The sequence below is a fragment of the Haliotis rubra genome, unplaced genomic scaffold (assembly GCF_003918875.1).
Source record: "Haliotis rubra isolate DU_JTF1 unplaced genomic scaffold, ASM391887v1 Scf94, whole genome shotgun sequence".
In the NCBI taxonomy this organism is placed as follows: domain Eukaryota; kingdom Metazoa; phylum Mollusca; class Gastropoda; order Lepetellida; family Haliotidae; genus Haliotis; species Haliotis rubra.
The window spans coordinates 1835371-1858650 of record NW_025767679.1 but is presented as its reverse complement, the minus strand read 5'-3'; the positions used below and the strand labels follow the sequence as shown (position 1 = coordinate 1858650).

Genomic DNA, 23280 nt, shown 5'->3' with positions numbered 1-23280 from the left:
GTGTAAACATGTTTTAGGTATTGTTAAGCACAGTTTCTTTAATTAAACTTGGTCTTTCATGAGCTGGACTTTCAATGAGACAGTGCGGACCAGTGTCTGGACAGTTTAGTTACAGTATTCGCATTGAGGGGAAATGTCTTTACCTAAAATGCTTCAATATGCATGTCACAATGACCTAGTCTGAGGCGAGTCAAAACAACCTCATCTACACGACAACGCCGACGAATTTTAAAAGGTGTGTTTACAACTGCATGGACAAGCGGAGTGAAATAACAAACATTTAATCTTTTGGAATTGTCTTATTAGACTCAATATCTGGATGTTGTCTGTTGCAACCAAGTAAGTTTGTCAACAGCTAAACCAACATGTAAATTTTGCAATCAAGTTAAATTATCTCCCTTTGTTCATCCTGGGTGTATTTTCAGTTGACACTCGAAAGGTCCAGAACGAAATGAGTGACTAAATCAGGTACTTGGTATGTCGATTCAATGGAGTAATAAATAATTTATCAAAATATATTTTGGGCACGTGATAACAAAAACGATGTCAGGCTGTCCCCCTAGCGGACAGTTCAAAGAAGAATGTGCAGCCTCGAAATGCACGAGCTTTGCCTGTCGTGTGGGCAGTGGTATGTCAATAGAATTCAGCAGCCGATTTCGCTAGAATTCACCATGAAATACGAAAGGCCACGCCGACAGGTATGTGAACTATCCAAACATTACTCAAATGATATCATAGTTAAGATTTAGATCAACTTGTGCAGCGTGTTCTGCAAGATGACAGTAAAACCACATTTTCTTCTTTTATGTGCCAACAATACAATGAAACAGCTAAGGTGACAATCGTTTGTCGGTGTGATGTGTTGTAGAACGCCCTATACCTACCACAACATACGCAAACGGCGGTGGGTATGTTCCGAGCCCCGCAGATTGGTGAGAGTAATATAATATTGTCTCTCAATCGGATCATGAAAAGGTGCATCTGAATCCGATGGCCGATCTGATTTTATCACCAACCTGGTCTAGTTTTAAATATCCGAATGACGTAAAATTAAAGATCACCCATGTCGGAAGGTGCATACACAGGTGAACACAGTGCCTCCATATCAAAGTCCGCTGGTCCGGAACAAAATACAATGTAGTACTATATTTACTTACAAGTACGAGATATAATGAAACTAGAATGTGTATTCCGCGATCCAGACTTGAAGTCTTGACCCTAAACCCCTTTTTACATTTTGTTTTTGAGCTGCACCGAAACGCATAACTACTATAATATTGGCCGCTGCTTGTGCTGTCAAACTATCGACCGAAACCCAAACATCGACTAACTTTTTAAGTACATACATTTTATTTGGTAAGGATAAGGTTTACGACCGCCCTAACCCATGCAAAATTTTTGTCGATGGTTATGGTCTGAAATCTTACTGTTTTTGTCACTTGTGCGTACATTTGTTGCGCTGCACAATACGACCACCAGTCATTCCGGAACCCCAACCCTCCACCAACCACTATCTACATAAAGTGGTTTAGAATCACTTGCATGTACGAAGTAAGTGCATAAAAAAGAAAATAAGAAGAAAATCAGCGGTGGGGTAGCCTAGTGTATAAAGCGTTCGCTCGTCACGCCGAAGACACGGGTTCGATTCCCCACATGGGTACAATGTGTGAGTTTTGTTTTACGCCGCTTTTAGCAGTATTCCAGCAATGTCACAGCAGGGGACCCCAGAAATGGGCTTTACACATTGTACCCATGTGGTGAATCGAACCAGGGTCTTCCTTATGACGAACGAACCCTTTACCCACTAGGCTACCCCACCGGCCCTACAATGTGTGAGGCCCATTTCTGGTATCCCCGCCGTGATATTGCTGGAACATTGCTACAACTCATACAAAGGAAAGGCTGTATAACACAGCTAAAACTAGTAACCGGGGCACCCGTGAAGGTCCGGGTTAGAATATTGGCCTTCAGTAACCCATGCTTGTCGTAAGAGGCGGACCCGTGAAGGTCCGGGTCTATTAGAATAGCCCTTCAGCAACCCATGCTTGCTGTAAAAGGCGACTATGCTTGTCGTAAAAGGCGACTAACGGGATCGGGTGGTCAGGCTCGCTGACTTGGTTGACACATGTCATCGGTTCCCCATTGCGCATATCGATGCTCATGCTGTTGATCATTGGATTGTCTGGTCCAGACTCGATTATTTACAGACCGCCGCCATATAGCTGGAATATTGCTGAGTGCGGCGTAAAACTCAACTCACTCACTCACTCGTAAGAGGCGACTAACGGGATCGGGTGGTCAGGCTCGCTGACTTGGTTGACACATGTCATCGGTTCCCCATTGCGCAGATCGATGCTCATGTTGTTGATCACTGGATTGTCTGGTCCAGACTAGATTATTTACAGACCGCGCCATATTGCTGGAATATTGCTGAGTGCAGTGTAAAACTAAACTCACTCACTCAGTAACCGGGGGATGGTGGTATATACATGTCTGGTCAGTTACTCTTGTTCATATATATAAAATCTAGTTCTCCATCATTAGCTGATTTGGAGTCGGGTTCCTAACGACGCGCCAGAATCCTGTGCTTAAACACCAAGAAGACAATTTGAGTGAATTGAAATTTGAAGTCGCATCGGCATTATTTCTGTCATATAGCGACAACATGGCATCATAACATTATTTGTCTTTCCTCCAACAAAAGGTACTTCGTACTGTGTGGGACCTGTGAAGATCCGGGGTAGAATAGGTCTTCAGCAACCCATGCTTACCACAAAAGGCGACTATGCGTGTTGTAAGAGGCGACTAACGGGATCGGGTGGTCAGGCTCGCTGACTTGGTTGACACATGTCATCGGTTCCCAATTGCGCAGATCGATGTTCATGCTGTTGATCACTAGATTGCCTGGTCCAGCGTAAAACTACGGCGTAAAACTAAACTCACTCATAACATTACTTGTCTTTCTTCCAATAAAAGGTACTTCGCACTGTGTGTATCGTCAAAATCCACGTACACACACACACACACACACGCACACCATTTTTGACATGGTGTATATATGTATTTGCCTGTTACATTTTGATTCGAACTCATCTGATCCAGGTGTTTCAGGGGTCGTAATTAGTAAAGTTGTCCCTTAGCTTATCAGGATTATACTCATGGGTTAAACTACCAGATTGGAAAATTAGATATGGTAATTAAAATTCGTTGTTATCACTACACCAGTTCCCCAGCGTACCTTTAAGTGATCCAAGTCTTGGACATGGGATTTCGGACACGCCTTGATATTAGTGAAATAGTGTTCAAAACAGCATTACCCGTGACGATCCGGGTTCCATTTGATCTTCAGCAACCCATGCTTTGTCGTAGGAGGCGACTTACAGGATCGGGTGGTCAGTCTCGCTGACACATGTCGTATCCCAATTGCGTATAGATCGATGCTCATGATGTTGATCACTGGGTTATCTGGTCCATACTTGATTATTTACATACCGCCGCCATATAGCTGGAATATTGCTAAAGGCGGCGTAAAACTAAACTCACTCACTCACCCAAAACGGCAATAAAACAACTCAACTATCCCCTCACCATATCTAACCCACCATGCCACTGTCACATTAGCTGTGAAATGGAGATTAGTGCTGACCTTCACTTTGCGACAATGTCTCTCCTTGCATGCCATTGCATAATACATATTTACCTCTTGTCTCGGTCAACAATTTCAACAAATACCAAAGGTTGTCCGAACATAGTTTTAAACGTCACTTATATATTCCAGGGCAGCAGACTTGAACATTGTCGGGCCGAATTCAGCATCAAAATGAAGAAAATGTTGTAATTTGTTTTGGACATCAGGATATCATTTTGTGTTTTGGGGTTCAGTTATGTTTTCCTGCATAAACGGGTGCACAATTATCTATTTTCTGAATAAAATAATTCTAAATACTGAATATTATTATAAAGGCTGAAAGAAAACGGCACGTTTAATTTTGTTCCTTCGATGCCAGACATATGTATCCCACTGATGTAATCGGATTCTGGTTTCGGTGAAAAATATTGGATGAAGCCATGAATAAACCCCACGAATAACCTATTGCATCATTGCAACGTATCACCTATCCACGTTGTGCTGCCGGTCCCGCCCCCTGAGATATGTGACCCAACTTGACCTGACCTTGAGGGGTTAACTAGAAAGCGTTATGCTTCGCGCGGGTTGTTTCAGGCTTACGATCCCGACTGATCATGTTAGTTAATAGGAGACAGTGATAATAATGCACCCACCTTACTTCCAGTTTCATTATAAAAGGTTAATATGTGACGAAATCAGGACTTCGGATGTCAGTTTGTTTCATTGAAATTTAGGACGAGCGAGAACACCCCCAAACCATAAAAGGCCAGAGTCGGTGCGCCTTTCTCCGATAACAACACATTGCATTGTTTAATGTGACAGTTTAAACACAAGCATATAAACGTGGCCCGAAATGAAATTCTACTTCAATAACTCGGGATATTTTAAAAACTGTTCGTTTGAAATTAAAACGAAACCAAACAATGTTCATGAATGCAAAACCTCATTTCGCGGAGCGCTATCAAGCTGTAAGTGATTCGCCCTAGACCGCATCACGCGCGCCAACAGAGTGGATCCATCCGACATATGTAATTTTTCGCACGGAAGCATAAAATTGAAAAACAATATTTTTTGATAATAAAAAGTGCTCATAATTTGTATAAATGATTTTAGGGCCCATTTCAAATTTTGAAATAAAAGTAACCCAACTTGACTGATTAGGGGATAATCTCGGTTGCCATGTTGGATATGCGAGGCCATGTGACTGAGTCTACACATCACTCAGTGGCAGATCAAGCTGGCTCTAGCTACCCATTTAATAGCATTTCGCCATTATATATATAGTTAGCTATCGAAATTTCGATATTGTTAGATTCGCGGAAGTGTCCCAACTCAACATTTGCTGGAAAATATCTTTATTTATTCCAGGGAAGGTCACTTCAGAAGGTGAGTGAAATATGCTTGGAAGCGTGTTGAGTCTGGACGCCATGTTATATGCGGCGATACAACCGCAGTCACGTGTGCGATAAAAACTGGCACATATCGTCTAAAGTTAAACACCAATTACACAATAAACTTGAAATTCCAATTGTCATATATCGTCTAGAAGCTGACAAAACATTGTCATACATGTATTGTAGCTACTTTTCAGTCATAGCTAACTAACATGCAGGCAGGCGTAGTCTCATCAGTATGTGGCCTAATGCAGAAAAAGTACCGTGATATTTGTCCAATATTGCAGCATTTATGAACTTGTGAGATACATAAGGAGTGCACAGGTGGCTATTATGAATATTGTTGATGTAATATTTACTGTTCTAGAGTTCAAGATGTGTATTTCTAGAAGACCAAGTGCGTCCCAGTGACACCCTAAATGGCTAACATGCTTTATATAGAATCCAACATGGCGGCCTCCAGTGTTTGGTGCTTGTTCGTTCGAGTTATATTGTAGTAACCCTAAATTTGAAGTGAAATTGGTCAGTGGTACTCGATGTGGTGATAGATAGGCAAGCCAAATGACATATCTATGTAGTAGTTATGTTATGAACTGTTTTATATTCTAGACGAGCCATATATACACAAATCAACATATGCAAATCACTTCCTCAAAATCTTGATGATTGCACAAATTGAAATTTCCTCCTAAGTGTCTAATGCTGTCTGTCTCCAAGGAAGCAGCTGAAAGGTCATAGCGAAGATTCATTGTGAAAGAAAATTTTGGTGTTTAAATCTGAATATTCAAAGGCTTCTTTGAAATAATATTCAACCTGTTTTGCAGTTAGGATTGCAATTGACTTGTTTTATTCATTACTAAATAACTTAAAATAACCTTTAAAGTTTAGCTTTTTTCATATAACGTCAGTGAATTTTTTGCAATAGGTATTAACACATTTATTGAAATAAATGTTATATGGATCCTTTCATGTTGATCCTTCAGTTCAGACACACAGTATACCTGTATCCAAATTAGGGCTGGGAAGGATACTGAGTAGGGTACCCACAAGACCAACTGGACCAATGGTGAGTCCTGTGATGTATTCTTTAATGACAAGAAATCAGCATGACTCCATAGTTACAGTGCAGGCACTCACTGATTGATAGGAATACAAGTTATCTACTAATGCATGTTAATTCAACAGTTGGACTCTAATAAGTTGGATGTATCTTCTAGCAAGTGAATGTCTTATTTCTGTATGATTTCTCGTTTTGTTGTTGAACAGATGTTGTTTTCCTTGTGATGTCCCTTGTATAAGGATGGTTTTATATAACTGTACACCACAGTGGTAGCAGGAATGAAGCCAGTGTGATTCTACTTGGATGCATGGATACTCTGGGTACCAGGGATACAGGAATCATAGACGCTTCTATCAAATATACAGTTTGACAGATACCCTCCAGTGGATATTAACCTTATAACAAGTGTATAGACTCACATTGAGTGAACAAATTTTTGACTTAAAATGGTGGTACCAGTTATAACACTGAAATATGTGTGTGGTTAAAAATATAAGAATTGAGAACTGGTTTTGAAAATTGGTTAATTTTGCATGATTGATCATTGGTTTGAAACACGAGTGAATATGTACAGGAAGTTGTCCGTGAAACTTTGGTAGTTACCTTTAGTTAATTATCTTTAATCAACTGGCTGATCACTGCAAAGCATCGTTTTAATCCTTGATGTTAATTAAACGTAAAGTATTCATGAATATATATTCATATTCATTAAAACATCTTTGTAAAACATACTGTATTCACCGCATAGAGTATTTGTTGCAGCTTTAAATTTAATAGATGTAGATGCCACAGATCATGTGTACAGAGTCTCGTCCCTTAGTTATGCCCATTTCTTAAGCCATGGTCATGTGATAATAATTCAGTCCTAATAGAGCCCGCAAGTAGGTCACTGCACTTCGCGAGACCTTAGTATTTCCGGTAACAAACAACGTTTCATACCTTTTCGAATGGTCTCATGGTTGTCAGTAAAGAACTGATAATCCTTGCAGGAGTACCAAATTTCCAATCTAACCATCCCCAACTATTACGACTGTCAACAGCTGTGAAAGCTAAGCATGGTTGTACACTTGGTCAGGTATGGTAAAGTCATATTTGGCGGTTGCGCAATTTGAAACAAGAATTGATTCTTGACTATACGCTTGTCACCGGAAATCTGGTACCGGAAGTAAGCTGCATATCGCAAGTTTGTGCACGCAAAATGGGCCGGGAACCAGCTTAGTACCGGAAGTAGCACCTCACTGGACTTGCAGGTCCTATTGAGTTTGAGGATCCAGTATACCATATTAAAATAATGCCCTGACTACTAAAGATATTGATCAAGTAAAAAGCATTAGAAGAACTCTTCTCTTTACCTCTTTACCAAGTTCATATGCATGGTGTTAGTAGTCCACCAACAGGAGAAGATCCCACGGAGAACTGATTGCTGAGAAGCAGTCCATGCTTGTTGTAAGAAACGACTAACAGGTTGGATTGTCAAGCTTGGTTGATTCATGCTGAGTATATTATTGCTCATGGTGTCAATCACTGGATTGTCAATACTGGATTTGATCATATTACCACTATCATTGAGCTGGAATATTGGTGAATGTGGTGTTGAGCAACAAACATACAATAGTTCCCAACCCTTGATAATTTAGTATGTGATGACTATATCCTGAATTTCCACTTATCTTTTGGACATACATGCGTTTCTGCTGAAAATTTAGAAAATCCCATACTCCAGATGGTCCCAAACATAGAATCATGTGATACATAAGCAGGAGAAAATTGTAGCTATGTAACTTACACAGATAGTTGTGGCAGTAGGGTAGCCAAGTGGTTAAAGCATTCGCTCAAAGGCCCGGGTTCGATTCAATTTGTGAAGCCCATTTCTAATAGTGGCGTAAAACCATACTCACTATAGAGTTAGTTACAAAAATTTTGATTTCAGTGTATATACTTCATTGTGTGCTTGTAAACAGAGATAAGTGTAGAAATCACGAGTCAAAACCCTGTTATGTCTTGTTGAAGTATAAAGCCATGCTGAGCTTTTTTCCAGGGTTATGTTAAAAACACTTTCTAACGTTTTGTTATAATTATTGGCACATGCAGATTTTGCTTGACTTGAAAGTACGTATAACACAGTATACCATACTTAAAAACATACATTAAAAGTAGATCTTGTCGCATACAATTCCAATGAAAGGGCACTTATACTGGCATAATCATGACAATTATTGGTACTCGCAGGTTATATAAATGATCTGTAATGCAGGAAAGTACAGTTATATGTGGATTATTGCTTTATCTGTGTCCAGTGAAAACACTTATTGTTCATGCATCACCTGTCAGGGCAAAGGTTGTATTGTGTCTTTTGGATTCAGCTGTAAACTGTTTGTTTTAATATTTCCTAAGGTGTGCTGGGGGTAGCCTTGTGGTTAAAACGTTCACTCGTCACGCCAAAGACCTGTCCCCCAGTGTGATATTGCTGGAATATTGCTGAATGCAGCGTATAACTAAACTCACTCACACTTTAATCTTTCTTATTTAAGCCTCATGTGTTTACTATAACTGGACCCACAAAACACATTAAACAACTTTCTATGAGATCCAAGACTTCTTTATTTGTGTTACTTGCTTTATTTCCCTGTAATGAGCATGTCTTGGAATGAGAGGGTGCACATTTTGGTGAGTGCTTGTATTTACCATTTGTTTACTGGGACGTAACGGGTTGGCCCAATGCCAGATTAATGTAGGAATGTGATGGTACAGTTATTTCTTCAAGGAAGTATCATGTTGGTAGAGAAACACATGGATTGTCAAAGATCTGTTACGACTCAATGACTAACCTGGAGAAACATTTTGACAAAAGTTTTATTGGAATAATGATACATCAAAAAGTCAAGGGAGAGGTATCTGTTTTCCCATCTGGTAATTTGGTCTGGATGCTCTGTCGGTGTTGTCATCTCATGTGAATATGACAAGATAGATGATTGACTTATAGACCTTTCATGATGCCGATAATTTTGCTGTTCAAGCTAATAATTGTCAGGATTATAGTAGAGGAACAGGTGCAATATGATTATGATTAGAGTGTTTTAGTTGCAGTTCTGAACATCATTTGTTATCAGGCAATTTTGTAAAGATTCAAGATTGTGATACTGTCCTTGTCCCCAGCTCCAGTGTGTAGCTTGTATGTCTGTACAGGTGGCTCGGGTGGTTAAACATTTCAGACAGGTCACTACTGATTAGTGACTCCACAGTTGTCACTTGGCACTCAGTTGTTTCTGTATTTCTGTGTCTATATCTTACTGCCGTAGATAGATGCCCCTGTGATCTGTAACCTGGTTTGCTGAACCTGATCTAAGGTCTAAAAAAATGTGATTCCGAGTACCCGACCGACTCTTGAATTCTTGTGCCGACCCTAGTTTTTTTATGAGGTATGCATAAAATAAGCTTTCAGATTCCATTGTTTTTGCCCGTCACCAATGCACAACGGTTATTCTGATAGAGAAAGTAGACATGATGGCCGCAAGCTTGTTTGTATAAACAATTACACATTGATGAAAAAGTGTTATTAGTTCATACTTTACTTCTTATAAAAATGTAAAAAAGAAAGAATTCCTACCTACCTACCTACCCTAAATTTTTAAGAGGTGTAATCGGAACCACAACATTTTTTTTATTTGGCCTAATTTTTGAGCTAGTTAGATAATGTTGAAATTATTGCAGACAACGACCTATTTCAGAACTATTGTACAATATTTCGATACTGTGAATCGTCGTAATAAGCATTTGGAGATAGGGTCGTGTATAGGCAAATAAATTTTATTACACTATATTTCGATTCTGGTACCGGTATTGCGATATATTGGGTGCTTCAGTGATTGACATTGATTGTACATGTAGAGTCTATTTTCTTCATATTAAAGCTCTATAATAAATGTTATGGTTGTGATAACAGAAATATTGAATTTAGATTTGATTTTGAGGGATTGTATTTATTTTTTTTATAATTTGTTTATATGTAAATTATGTTGAATTGTCAATTAATTTCAATGGAAAACTTCAGTGTGAATAAAAGTCTGTAGACTTTCACAATAACCATAGAGATAATCACTAAGCTTCAGATTTTACCCAATACCCGATTCTTCGTTACCCAATATACCGGTTCTTAGAAAAAAACCCATTGCGTATCTTTTGAAAGGCGTATTGCGATATTCCAGTATACCGGTAGTACCGCGCAGTCCTGTTTGGAGATAGGTTTAAGTAATTGTTTTTAGTTTTAACACATACTTAGACTATCTTAATGATTTTCATGCCCCTGACCTGAACAGGTTGGGGGATATATAGGTACATCAAGGAATTCCATCAATCCATTCGGACATTTTTGTTCAGCCAATAACTTGCAAAGTCCCTAACAAAATTTGTGTTGAACCAATGAATTTACAATAATTTAATGGATTGTTTTTAGATTTGCTTAATGGTTAATAGGAAAGTTGAAGTTGAAGTTGGATACAGGTCTTGTATTTTTGTCAAGAATAATCATTATTAATTGTTGTTCAACTGAAGTTTGGCGTCGCTGTCAGTGATATCAGTCAGCCTTGTTCAAATTTTATCTTGTATTGAGAAGTGGCTGATCTCGAGCAATGGGTTTTCAGAATTATTAGTTACATGATTTGTAATTCAAAGTTCAGTAGGAAATGTTTGCCATGAGGAATTTTAATTTTCATTGCTTAAATCAGCTTTATATGATATGAAGTGCTATCAAGCATATATCTTTGAGGCCATGTTAGAAAACTAACATTTGTATAATTAAGCACTGAAGCATGTTTATTTACATATAAGTGTAAAGCTAAAGCCATACTTCTGATTTCTAATAAGGTAAATAGTTCTCATATCTTTGCATAAGTTTCCATCTTGGCCAGGGAACATTATGCAAATTGTTTGGTAAACCAGGGATTCCTGTTGCGTGTTAATAGCAAATATAGACTTGCTGTAAAGTGGTGTTTTTGTGATCTTGTGCCGCAGGTGTATGACATCTGTCAAGGAGATTTTTAACTTGATTTTAGTCCAGTTAAACTTTGCCCCTGCAGTTTATCATCACTTGTCGTTGTCAAGGAAAACTAGGTCATCCTGAGCCTTACCATTATTACCTGGAATGTCCATTGACTTAAAATCATCTAAGTATATATCTAAGAAGTTTCTTAATGTATATTGCTGTTACAGTGCATGCACTCTGCAATGCAACCACATACAGTTTATCCCAATACTTCTATGGCAGTTGAACGACTCATTTTAATAAATGTGGCTGTCACAATGAGAGGTTAGAAACATCAGAATGAAGTTGTCTGGGAGGCTGAACCAACCTTTATGTTCCAGCAAACTGTGTATGTAGAACTTTGTTTCTGTCAGAACAGCAATTTTGTAGAGTAATGGAGTGTATAGCCACCACGTAATGTTGAATGTTTTTCTATTGGTTTCAAACTGCTCACATTTCTGTGTTGGATCATCTTGCAATTCTAAGAATCAGAGATGTGTTCTGAACAGAGATCACCTTTCTTGCTTACATTGCATAATATTTATGCATTGCTCAATGCATTGGTTTGGCTTGGTTTGCCTCGTGAAACGTGGTGCTTATCACTTGAAATATAGCACTAATTATGCTGAAGAACAGTGGAAAGAAAACTGAAGACCTTGACTGACAAACTGGAGAATTATGTAACCATATGTTCTGGATTAATATTGCCTGCTTAATATGCACCACACAATGCAATTGAGAAAAATAAAACCTTTATTATGTTGGATGTGATTCCTTGACAGGTCACAATTACCAAAAGCAGACAACAAAGATTTTGATGCAGAGCTTTAAGTATTATTTTGAAATCCTTGTAATCGGAATGCCAGTTATTGCCTTTGGCCCAATGGTATGATGGCGTATATTTTAATGCATCCTTCATATGTGGGTCACAACCTGTAAACAGTGATAAGTATGAATGTCATGTCTTGCTAATTCATTACTTCCACCATAATGACAGCCTAGACAGTTGACCCCAACAAGCAGACTGAGAGAAACTGTGATGGCCTTTGAGCTGTTGTAGTCCTGACAACTGTCGCATTGCTGTCCTTATGATCTTCATTGTATGGAGTTCCATTTTGAAATACATGCTTTCACATTACCAGGCAATGTTTTGCATTTATCATAATTAAGTGTTATGTGACTCCTGTTGTTAGGTAATGGTTCATGGAGATTTGTTAGTCTATATCCTTTGAATATTGATTAAAAATTGTTTTCATAATCCTCTAACATCTTAATCTTGTGAAATGTCTAAGGGCATAAATGCTGGAGGCTGTACGCATGAAACAGCACAATAGCCTCCTAATTCCTCCAGCTATGAACAGTACAGTCTTGAGGTAATCTCCCTTGACTACTGAGGCCAGCTGGATTAGTTGGCTGACCAGCTCTCCAGATGTCGACATGTCTCAACAGACCAGCACTGGATACAGTCGTATTACAGCCCATGGGCAGTCACTTGCAATGAGACTGGTCAGTGGTATTATTGATGAGCTGGTGTGTTACTCAACAACTGATGCCTCATATCGGGATACCACTGGTTGCATTTGTATGATTACTTCCAGTTCCTATGGTGTTGCTGCTGCTGCTGCCTGCTGACCACATTGGCTCTGTATCTGAGCCGCACTAAGATGTCTAAGGCAACTGACATATACAAGGCCAGTAAGACATAAGCACAGTTTAGTTTTTACCTACATTTTCCGTGGAAATGGAGTGATGATGGTTTCAGCATCTTTTCATCATTTAATGAACAATACTCCAGATTTCTAAGATGCAAATTGCTTGCTGGTTTCAGTTTGTCTGTAACAGTGAAGGTATTCTTAGGGCAAGTAGATTTAATAGGGTTTTTGATAGAGGACTGTTTTCTTTTCACTATTTGGTTTTATAAATGTTTCAGGTTACATTGTATATTCAAAATCTTGGTGAAATTTATCTTCCACATATCTGGTAGATGGAGAACATGAAGAAACCATGAGTCTGACTTCTATACCCAGTTAGGTGCTGGCATCTTGAATGTTGATTGTGCACCTTCCAGGATGAATGATTGCCCTCGTTTGTTCGTAACCTTTTATATTTTGCTTTTTTTGGAATTCCTTTACAGGAGCTAATAGAAACGTATATGTATATTAATTGTGGCAAATTATGAGTGATTCCATTTATGTATGTGTTCCCTCCTTTACTATGATAACCCCCTGCGTGAAGATCTGAAAACGCCTACAGGGAGGTCACATCAGGTGAACTTTGTCAACCAGTCAGCTTTGAAGCTTCTAAGTTTTTGACACAAGGGCACATAGTGAATGTTGTCTTAAAACCAATATAATCAAAAACAAACCTACACTCTAATATTCTTGTGGATAATTTCTGAGGAATGAGACATCGACACTAGATAGGGTGCATGATTGAGAATATGTTTGTGTTCCAGAGTATTACTTTGCTATGACCAATGGTTGTCAAATCAAGGTGGCGGCTTTGTGGATATTGATATTTGTGATGTTGATAATCAGAGTATCAGGTCAGCTTGATTGTTTACAGACTAGCTTGAAACAGTGATGTCAAATAAAAACTCCAGAATGATAAATGGAGAATTTGCTTACATTCATTCATATTTATATATTTTCCTTTCCACAGTAAACCTAAACCGGCAGCTTACTGATTTTGCTTAATGTTTTAGTGCCTCTTGCTTTGTCGAGTCGTAATTTATATTTATGGAAAATGTATTTTGTTATTATCTTCAGGTGTCAGTTGAGATTCTTTCATCAAGTTTATTTTGACATTTATTTGTCCTTTTACCTCCCTAATCATGCTGATTGTCTGTGGCCTAAGACAAAGTCCAAATCAGGACTCTTATGGGGGGAAAATAACACATGTTGACTTCAACAAGAGTGCCTTTTTCAAAACTAAAGGCCTGCATTGTGGTTTGTTTCTCCAATATTACCATTGATCCAGACCAGTCCAGTTTTCTCTTGCCATATTGGTCCAGAAAGAAAATCTCAAGCCAGAAAGAAGTTATGTTTGGCCTTAATTTGATCATGTCAGTACTCGATTGTGATCTTGTTCCATTTGACTGTGTTGTTAATCCCTTGATGAAAAATGATATTACATCGAAATTGTATTGATCTTTATGCATACTCGTAGAAACAGTTATTAATAAATCATGAGACTGTAAGGATGGCAGTCTATTGTTATGGCAGCATTACAAACTGCTGATGAAATGTTGACTTCAACATGGCATTGCAACTTACCTAGTAAAGTGCAGAAAAGAGGATGGGTTGGTTGTTAGTATCTGTTTCTGAATATGGATTACTCCTACATAATTCATAACCTGGGTGGAGACCATTGATTTTGTCATTTCACAGTAAGCCTCATTTCATGTATTAGTGGTTTCCATGGAAACATTTTGGACTTAGTCTCAAAAAGTAAGGATTGCTTTCGTTTCCGGAGCACAACTCAAAAACCGTATTATATTTTTCAACAAAACTTGATAGATATATCAAACAGATCCTAAAGTTGTGCCTTTTGCTATTTGCAGATTTTTGGCATTTTTATTTTTCCCGGTTTCCATGGAAACGATTCAGACTTAATCCCAAAAGTGAGGGGTGGGCTTCGTTTCCAGAGCACAACTCAAAAACCTCTCTATATCTTTCAGCAAAACTTGGCAGATATGTGAGGCAGATATTTAAGTGATGCCTTTTGCTATTTGCAGATATTTGTGATTTATTATTTTCTCGGTTTCCATGGAAATGATTCAACTTAGTCTCAAAAAGGAAGGGATGGGTTTTGTTTCCGGAGCACAACGCGAAAACTTCTTAATATCTTTCAGCAAAACTTGGCAGATATGTGAGGCAGATCCCAAAGTGGTGCCTTTTGCTATTTGCAGATTTTTGTCATTTATTTTTTTCATGATTTCCATGGAAACGATTTGCACTTAGTCTAAAATCAAGCTGGACTTTAAGTAACTGTGAGATGATTTGTTCTTTCAAAGATGTGGGGGCCGGGGGGATATGTCATCTTCTGATGACTCTTGTTTTTATTTTCCTTTCCAATTTTGAATTACAGTAATTATAATGGATTAGACAATGTAGTTTTGAACTGATGTTTAAAATGCCCAACTTGCCTGAATTCTAACATGAGAGGGGTGGTGGGGTAGCGTAGTGGTTAAAGTGTTCACTCGTCACGCTGAAGTCCCAGGTTCGATTCCCCACATGGGTACAGTTTGTGAAGCCCATTTCTGGTGTCCCCCGCCCGGATATTGCTGAAATATTGCTAAAAACAGCATAAAACCATACTTGGTCAGTCAGTCAGTCAGTCAGTCAGTCAGTCTGTCATGAGATGCTCAGGCAAAGGAATCGGTTCAAGTCCACTGGCAACCATTGAATTTGGACCCTAAATGAACATGGTATACTAAATATAGCATTCAAAACGTTAGTCACAAGTATGATCAAGATATATGCAGCTTTTAAAATTCCCGCCTTCCCGACCGTCCGGAAAGGTTTATTTTCATTTCGGACGGTCCGGTGGTCTGGTAGATATTTTTACCCCTAATAGTAAATATTTCATAATATCAGACAGGTTCTCTGGTCGTCATTTTGAGGTGTTTATGGTATTATGATATTCATGTTAAACTACCGGTACTTACATGTGTACTTTCAGTTTATTGTTGAAAACCGGACAGGCAAGTTTGTATCCGGACTGTTGCAATTTCCTATGAATGGATGAATCTGTCTTTCGGTTGAGATCAGCCACTACCAATGTTTATCTAAGTTTGGACTGAACCTGAAACTTATAAATTTCCAAATCAGTCCGAAGACCTTTTCTCCGGACATCTGCATTCTGGAGGATTACCTTTTGGAATGTCAATGAAGGACATGACTGTCAAATTACATCAATTATTTATTCATCAAATTTATTCAGATACAAAATTTCTGTTCAGCTGCGAAAAGTGCTTTTAATGTAATCCTGATTGCTTATAATAATTAGTTGATTCTTTTTTTATTCTTTGCCTTGTAAAGACCCATACGCGGACCTGAAGTAGAAGATGCTTCAGTTGGTTGTGCTGTGTACCATCCCTTAGCTGTCATATTGCTTACCTTCATGCAGGACGTCATAATGCTTGCTTTGATGCAGACATAAGGCCATAATGCATAATTTGTTGCCTATGGTATTGCTTATTTTGATGCAAGCCATCATATTGCTGACCTTGATGCTGACCTAACATTCTATATAATGAAGATCTTGATACATTCTGTCATACTGAGAACCTATATGTGGACAGTCATGTTGCTGACCTTGACATAGGCCATCATATCTATAACACTCTAATACAGACTGTCAAAATGCTGACCTTGATACAAATCTTTATGTTGACCTTGATACATGCTGTCATATAGCTGACCCCTTGATACACACTGTTCTTACTGCTGATCACGATACACACTGTTCTTACTGCTGACTTCGATATAGTCTTACTGCTGACCTTGATACACGCTGTCTCATAGTCTGTCATACAGACCCAGAAGCAAATATATCCAAGAAAGACCACGCAAGTCTAGAAAATGTAAGATTTCTGAAAACGAAGAAAGTCTCAGCGCTCCTTTTCATTATATTTGATTTTTTTTCACCATGAACTTTTTTCTGTAAAATATATTCTTTTCAGAGACTAGTTGTTAGTCTAGCTGTCTTACTGCTGACCTTGATACACAGGCTTACTGCTGACCTCATACATGCTGTCTTACTGCTGACCTCATACATGCTGTCTTACTGCTGACCTCCTACATGCTGTCTTACTGCTGACCTCCTACATGCTGTCTTACTGCTGACCTACATGCTGTCTTACTGCTGACCTCCTACATGCTGTCTTACTGCTGACCTCGATACACTGTTCTTACTGCTGACCTCGATACACTGTTCTTACTGCTGACCTCGATACAGTCTTACTGCTGACCTCGATACAAGCTGTTTACTACTAGTAGACCTCGATACACAGTCTTTCTGCTGACCTCGATACACGGCACGCTGTCTTACTGCTGACTTTGATACAAATCTGTATAATGTTGACCTCGATGCATGCTGCCAGGCTGCTGAATTTGATACATGCTGTCATATGGCTGACGTTGATGCATGCTGTCATATGGCTGACGTTGATGCATGCTGTCATATGGCTGACGTTGATGCATGCTGTCATATGGCTGACGTTGATGCATGCTGTCATATGGCTGACGTTGATGCATGCTGTCATATGGCTGACGTTGATGCATGCTGTCATATGGCTGAAGTTTATGCATGCTGTCATATGGCTGACGTTGATGCATGCTGTCATATGGCTGACGTTGATGCATGCTGTCATAAGGCTGACGTTGATGCATGCTGTCATATGGCTGACCTCGATACATGTGGTCCGACTGCTGATCTTGATGCATGCTGTCATGGAGCTAACCTCAATACATGCTGTCATACGGCTGACCTTGATACATGGTGTCATGCTGCTGATCTTGGTACACAGCGTCATACCAAAAGACGTTAGAATATGGTACTTATTGGTCCCTGCTCGGGCGCTCGGCACTTATGGATACAACAAGGACTGGTCGACTTGGAGTCAGTATTATGTGTCTGAGTGGGGTATTCATGCTTCACTGCGGCATGGTATCTCAGTTGGCTAGCACTATCAAACCAGCTTCAGTCTGGGCTAGTACAAGCAGCCGCGCATACACGTCGTCATATGAGCGAAATATTCTCAAGCACGACGTTAAACCCAATTTCACCTCACCTCACCTTAGTACACCCTGTCTTACTGCTGACCTCGATACATGCTGTCTCGCTGCTGACCTCGATACATGCTGTCTCGCTGCTGACCTCGATACATGTTGTCTCGCTGCTGACCTCGTTACATGCTGTCTCGCTGCTGACCTCGATACATGCTGTCTCGCTGCTGACCTCGATACATGCTGTCTCGCTGCTGACCTCGATACATGCTGTCTCGCTGCTGACCTCGATACATGCTGTCTTGCTGCTGACCTCGATACATGCTGTCTCGCTGCTGACCTCGATACATGCTGTCTTGCTGCTGACCTCGATACATGCTGTCTTGCTGCTGACCTCGATACATGCTGTCTTGCTGCTGACCTCGATACTGACCTCAATACATGCTGCTATGCTGCTGAACTCGATTAATGCTGCTGGCCTCGATACATGCTGTCATGTAGCTGACCGCAATAAGGGCAGTCATGTAGCATATTTTGATACCAGATTTCATATAGCTGGGCCTGATAATCTGAATGATGTTGATACAGCATCATGATGCTGACCTTGATACAGGCCATCTTGATGCTGACCTTGATACAGGTCGTCTTGATGCTGACCTTGATACAGGCCGTCTTGATGCTGACCTTGATACAGGCCGTCTTGATGCTGACCTTGATACAGGCCGTCTTGATGCTGTCCTTGATACAGGCCGTCTTGATGCTGACCTTGATGCTGACCTTGATACAGGCCCTCTTGATGCTGACCTTGATACAGGCCGTCTTGATGCTGACCTTGATACAGGCCGTCTTGATGCTGTCCTTGATACAGGCCATCTTGATGCTGTCCTTGATACAGGCCGTCTTGATGCTGACCTTGATACAGGCCGTCTTGATGCTGACCTTGATACAGGCCGTCTTGATGCTGACCTTGATACAGGCCGTCTTGATGCTGACCTTGATACAGGCCATCTTGATGCTGTCCTTGATACAGGCCATCTTGATGCTGACCTTGATACAGGACGTCTTGATGCTGACCTTGATACAGGACGTCTTGATGCTGACCTTGATACAGGCCATCTTGATGCTGACCTTGATACAGGCCGCCTTGATGCTGACCTTGATACAGGCCGCCTTGATGCTGTCCTTGATACAGGTCGCCTTGATGCTGACCTTGATACAGGCCGCCTTGATGCTGTCCTTGATACAGGCCATCTTGATGCTGTCCTTGATACAGGCCGTCTTGATGCTGACCTTGATACAGGCCGTCTTGATGCTGACCTTGATACAGGCCGTCTTGATGCTGACCTTGATACAGGCCATCTTGATGCTGACCTTGATACAGGCCGTCTTGATGCTGACCTTGATACAGGCCGTCTTGATGCTGACCTTGATACAGGCCATCTTGATGCTGACCTTGATACAGGCCGTCTTGATGCTGACCTTGATACAGGCCGTCTTGATGCTGACCTTGATACAGGCCGTCTTGATGCTGACCTTGATACAGGCCCTCTTGATGCTGACCTTGATACAGGCCGTCTTGATACAGGCCGTCTTGATGCTGACCTTGATACAGGCCGTCTTGATGCTGACCTTGATACAGGCCGTCTTGATGCTGACCTTGATGCAGGCCGTCTTGATGCTGACCTTGATACAGGCCATCTTGATGCTGACCTTGATACAGGCCGTCTTGATGCTGACCTTGATACAGGCCATCTTGATGCTGACCTTGATACAGGCCATCTTGATGCTGACCTTGATACAGGCCATCTTGATGCTGACCTTGATGCAGGCCGTCTTGATGCTGACCTTGATACAGGCCGTCTTGATGCTGACCTTGATACAGGCCGTCTTGATGCTGTCCTTGATACAGGCCGTCTTGATGCTGACCTTGATACAGGCCGTCTTGATGCTGACCTTGATACAGGCCATCTTGATGCTGACCTTGATACAGGCCATCTTGATGCTGTCCTTGATACTGTCCTTGATACAGGCCATCTTGATGCTGACCTTGATACAGGCCGTCTTGATGCTGACCTTGATACAGGCCGTCTTGATGCTGTCCTTGATACTGTCCTTGATACAGGCCATCTTGATGCTGAAATGCATCTGGAGAGATGCGAGGCCTGATGGCATTGCACAATTCCAGGAGGAAGGAGGATAGAATCGAAAGACAAACTTAGTGCGATATTTGGTGATGTACCGTATATTACCGTCTATAAGCCAAATTTTGAGGACCAAAAAAATGTCTGTAGAAGGGGATCGTCTTGTCTATGAAATATTTTTTAGCTAGCCAGTGCCCTGCCAGGACGATGTTACAGGTTACCGGTACATCTGCCAGGATGTTTGCCACGATTACAGCGTTTATGTTGTGAATGATGAATAAAATACATATTAACCTGTACCTTTTCATTATTTCAACATATCATTACATATTAGTTATTATGACATTTATCGTACAATCAGCTGTGCACACGTTTCCCCGCGATCAAGTTCAAACATGCACAATAATATAACGGGATGTATTCTGGCGCAGTCATCAGTAAAATATAATACAGAATACTATTATTTAACCCACAGAAATATATCCTTCCATTGTGTAATTTTAATTAGTTTTGCTCTATAAATTAAGAATAAGATTACCATGTGTATTTGAGCCGGAAATGGCAATAAGCTGTGCACACGTTTCCCAGTGAGCAAGTTCAAACATGCACAATAATATAACGGGATGAAATCTGACGCAGTCATCAGTAAAATATAATACAGAGTACTATTATTTAACCCAAAGAAATATATCCTAGCATTGTTATTTTAATTACAGGTTTTGCACTATAAATGTAAAATATATAATCAACACTAAGGTTATACGGACCCTCATGAACGTAAGTTGTACGCACATGGAATGGGTAAAATAAGCAAGCCATTTAAATTCACACATTTTTACCGATGTTACTGTAAACTAGCAGTCCATGGAAAACAAGGCGATAATAAGCAAGCCAGTTTGTTGACATGTTATCTTCTAGCTACAATATGTATGATATTTAGCGAAACTAAATATATTATGCATTTTCTGTCAACTACACTTCATTTCGAAGCGTGAGTAGACTCAATATGATTGTGAATTCTTTGAATAATGTGGACCAAAGTTATAATTATTGGTAACTGCCAGTTGCCTGTGGTCTGTTTGCCGCATTAGGACCTCATCGCTGGGGGTCGTCTTATGTACGAAACATACCATTTTGACACTGATTTTAAGGGTCAAGTTTGGGGGTCGGCTTATCTATGGGGTCGACTTATAGACGGTAATATACGGTAATAATGAATAGGTTCGATTTAACTATTTTGCACAATGTGCATCAGGTGAAGCCATGTGAACTGCTCAGGTTGCGCCATCATAATATTGGTTGAATCGTGTTATGACAGCAGACAATTCATTATCAGCAGAGTGAGGAGACTTGTTTACATTCTATACTTCTGGTAATTGATCACCTGATGCACATGATAGGAAAAAACATGTAATACAGGGAATATGATATATTAAAACTGCTGCCTTGCACTTTAATGACAAATTTTATAGACAAATTTTATAGACAACAATTTGTTTTACTTCATTGGTGCAATGTTATCTGTACAATATGTCATTGTACTGCCCAAGTTTTATAATGCCACTCAAAGAAGTTGACATGTATTTTGGAGGAATGTGTTACCTTCACTGGTGCAGCTTGGATATAGTGAAATCAATCCCTGTGGACGAAACCAAAAAATATGACAGCTTGATGATAATTGGAGTTGGCACTTTTTTTTTTTTTTTTTTTCAGATTTTGCAGTGTTGACAATTAAGAGGTTTGCTCTTTTAGTATTGGAATCTAGGAGCCCTGTATCTCTTACACAAGTCTTTGAAATTCCTAATGTTGCGAATTTAATGTCCTTATAAGTGCCAAAGGATGACCCTTCTTCGAAATCTGTCCATTTCCATTAACAGAGAATACATTGTCAGTTTGATGCCTGCATAAATGATTGCCTGACAAAAGCCCCGCTGGACCGAAACCCCACAGACAAAAGCCCCGCAGGACCGAAACCCCACAGACAAAAGCCCCGAAGGATATATATATATGAAAACAATTCAGATTTAACAAGATTTATTTACATTCTAATATAAAAAATCAACATAGCATTTGAACACATATTTTCTGAGCAGCACTACTTGTCACATTGTTCTCCATCTAAAAATTAATTACATATTACATGCATATTATAAATAAAAGACATAATTAAGGTAATTAATATGAATATTTTATGTGTTTATAATTATGTGAAAAAAGTATATAGATATGTTTAAGTTATTTAGATACAGAAACTTACCTCCAATGTGGTACTGAGCTTTCAATTACAGTCAAATGCTTTCTTACATGAACACTCGTGGACTCATGGACTTATTTACACTCTTCTTAGTCATTTATTTTGTTTAGCGTTGCATGCACAACTAAGGTATTTTGGCGACGGGGTAGTACACTTACTAAGAAATGAGGGGTAAGAAAGATAGAAATTTTTAAAGAGTGGTGTTATTACCCCCAAAACAACTGTGTATTAAGGGAATTTTAAATGGGAGGCCGAATTAGAAAGGTAAAAAATATGAAATAGGTAAAGAGTGATAGAGATTTGGAATTTAATATAGTATAATAGATCCCTACAATAATGTTTTCCTATTATTTATTTATTATTATATTGTTAACTTTATTTGTTAGGTCTCTTTTGGAGTAAGGTATTTTTATTTAGTTGTTTTGGTGGAGTCCAAGTTTGTACTTCTTAGTGTACATAAAGCCCTCAAAGCTAAGTTTGACACCACCTTTGTTATTTCTTAGATCTTCCATTTTCACTGGTGGTCAATTTCCAGCAAAGTGTCTTAATTTATCCTTTTCAACCCCAATTTCTTGATTACCCTTCTCAAGACCAACCGGGGCGGCGGGGTAGCCTAGTGGTTAAAGCGTTGGCTCGTCACGCCAAAGAGCCGGGTTCGAATCCCCACATGGGTACAATGTGTGAAGCCCATTTCTGGTGTCCCAGCCGTGACGTTGCTGGAATATTGCTAAAAGCGGCGTAAAACCAAACTCAGTCAGTCAGTCAGACCAACTTCCTACTCAGACCACCTTGAGAAAACATAATTTGTTTTTTTTGTCTCATTTGTTATTTTTGCCTTGGGGACTTTTGTCCGAGGGGCTTTTGTGTTGGCCAATTTTATACATTAAACATGTGATACAAATCAGGTGATATACTGAGCATTAGGAAAAAGATACTGAATATGTATTGTGGAAAGAATTAACTTCTATTTATCAGTAATGACATATACCTTTAGTATTCATCAAGTATTGCCAGTTGACACAAAACTCTGTTGTTCTGAAATGTAACCAGGG

The 23280-nt window shown here is 39.6% G+C and overlaps 1 protein-coding gene across 1 annotated transcript in view; it reads left to right on the top strand.

Moving 5' to 3' along the window:
• Positions 1–543: 543 nt before the first annotated feature.
• The window catches only part of LOC124264738 (la-related protein 4-like), a 63613-nt gene continuing 40876 nt past the window's right edge, over positions 544–23280 (top strand). Inside the window, exons 1-2 of the mRNA XM_046699509.1 lie at positions 544–618; positions 4913–5014. Coding sequence (XP_046555465.1) covers positions 544–618; positions 4913–5014 — 177 coding nt within the window. The remainder of the gene's footprint in view (positions 619–4912; positions 5015–23280) is intronic.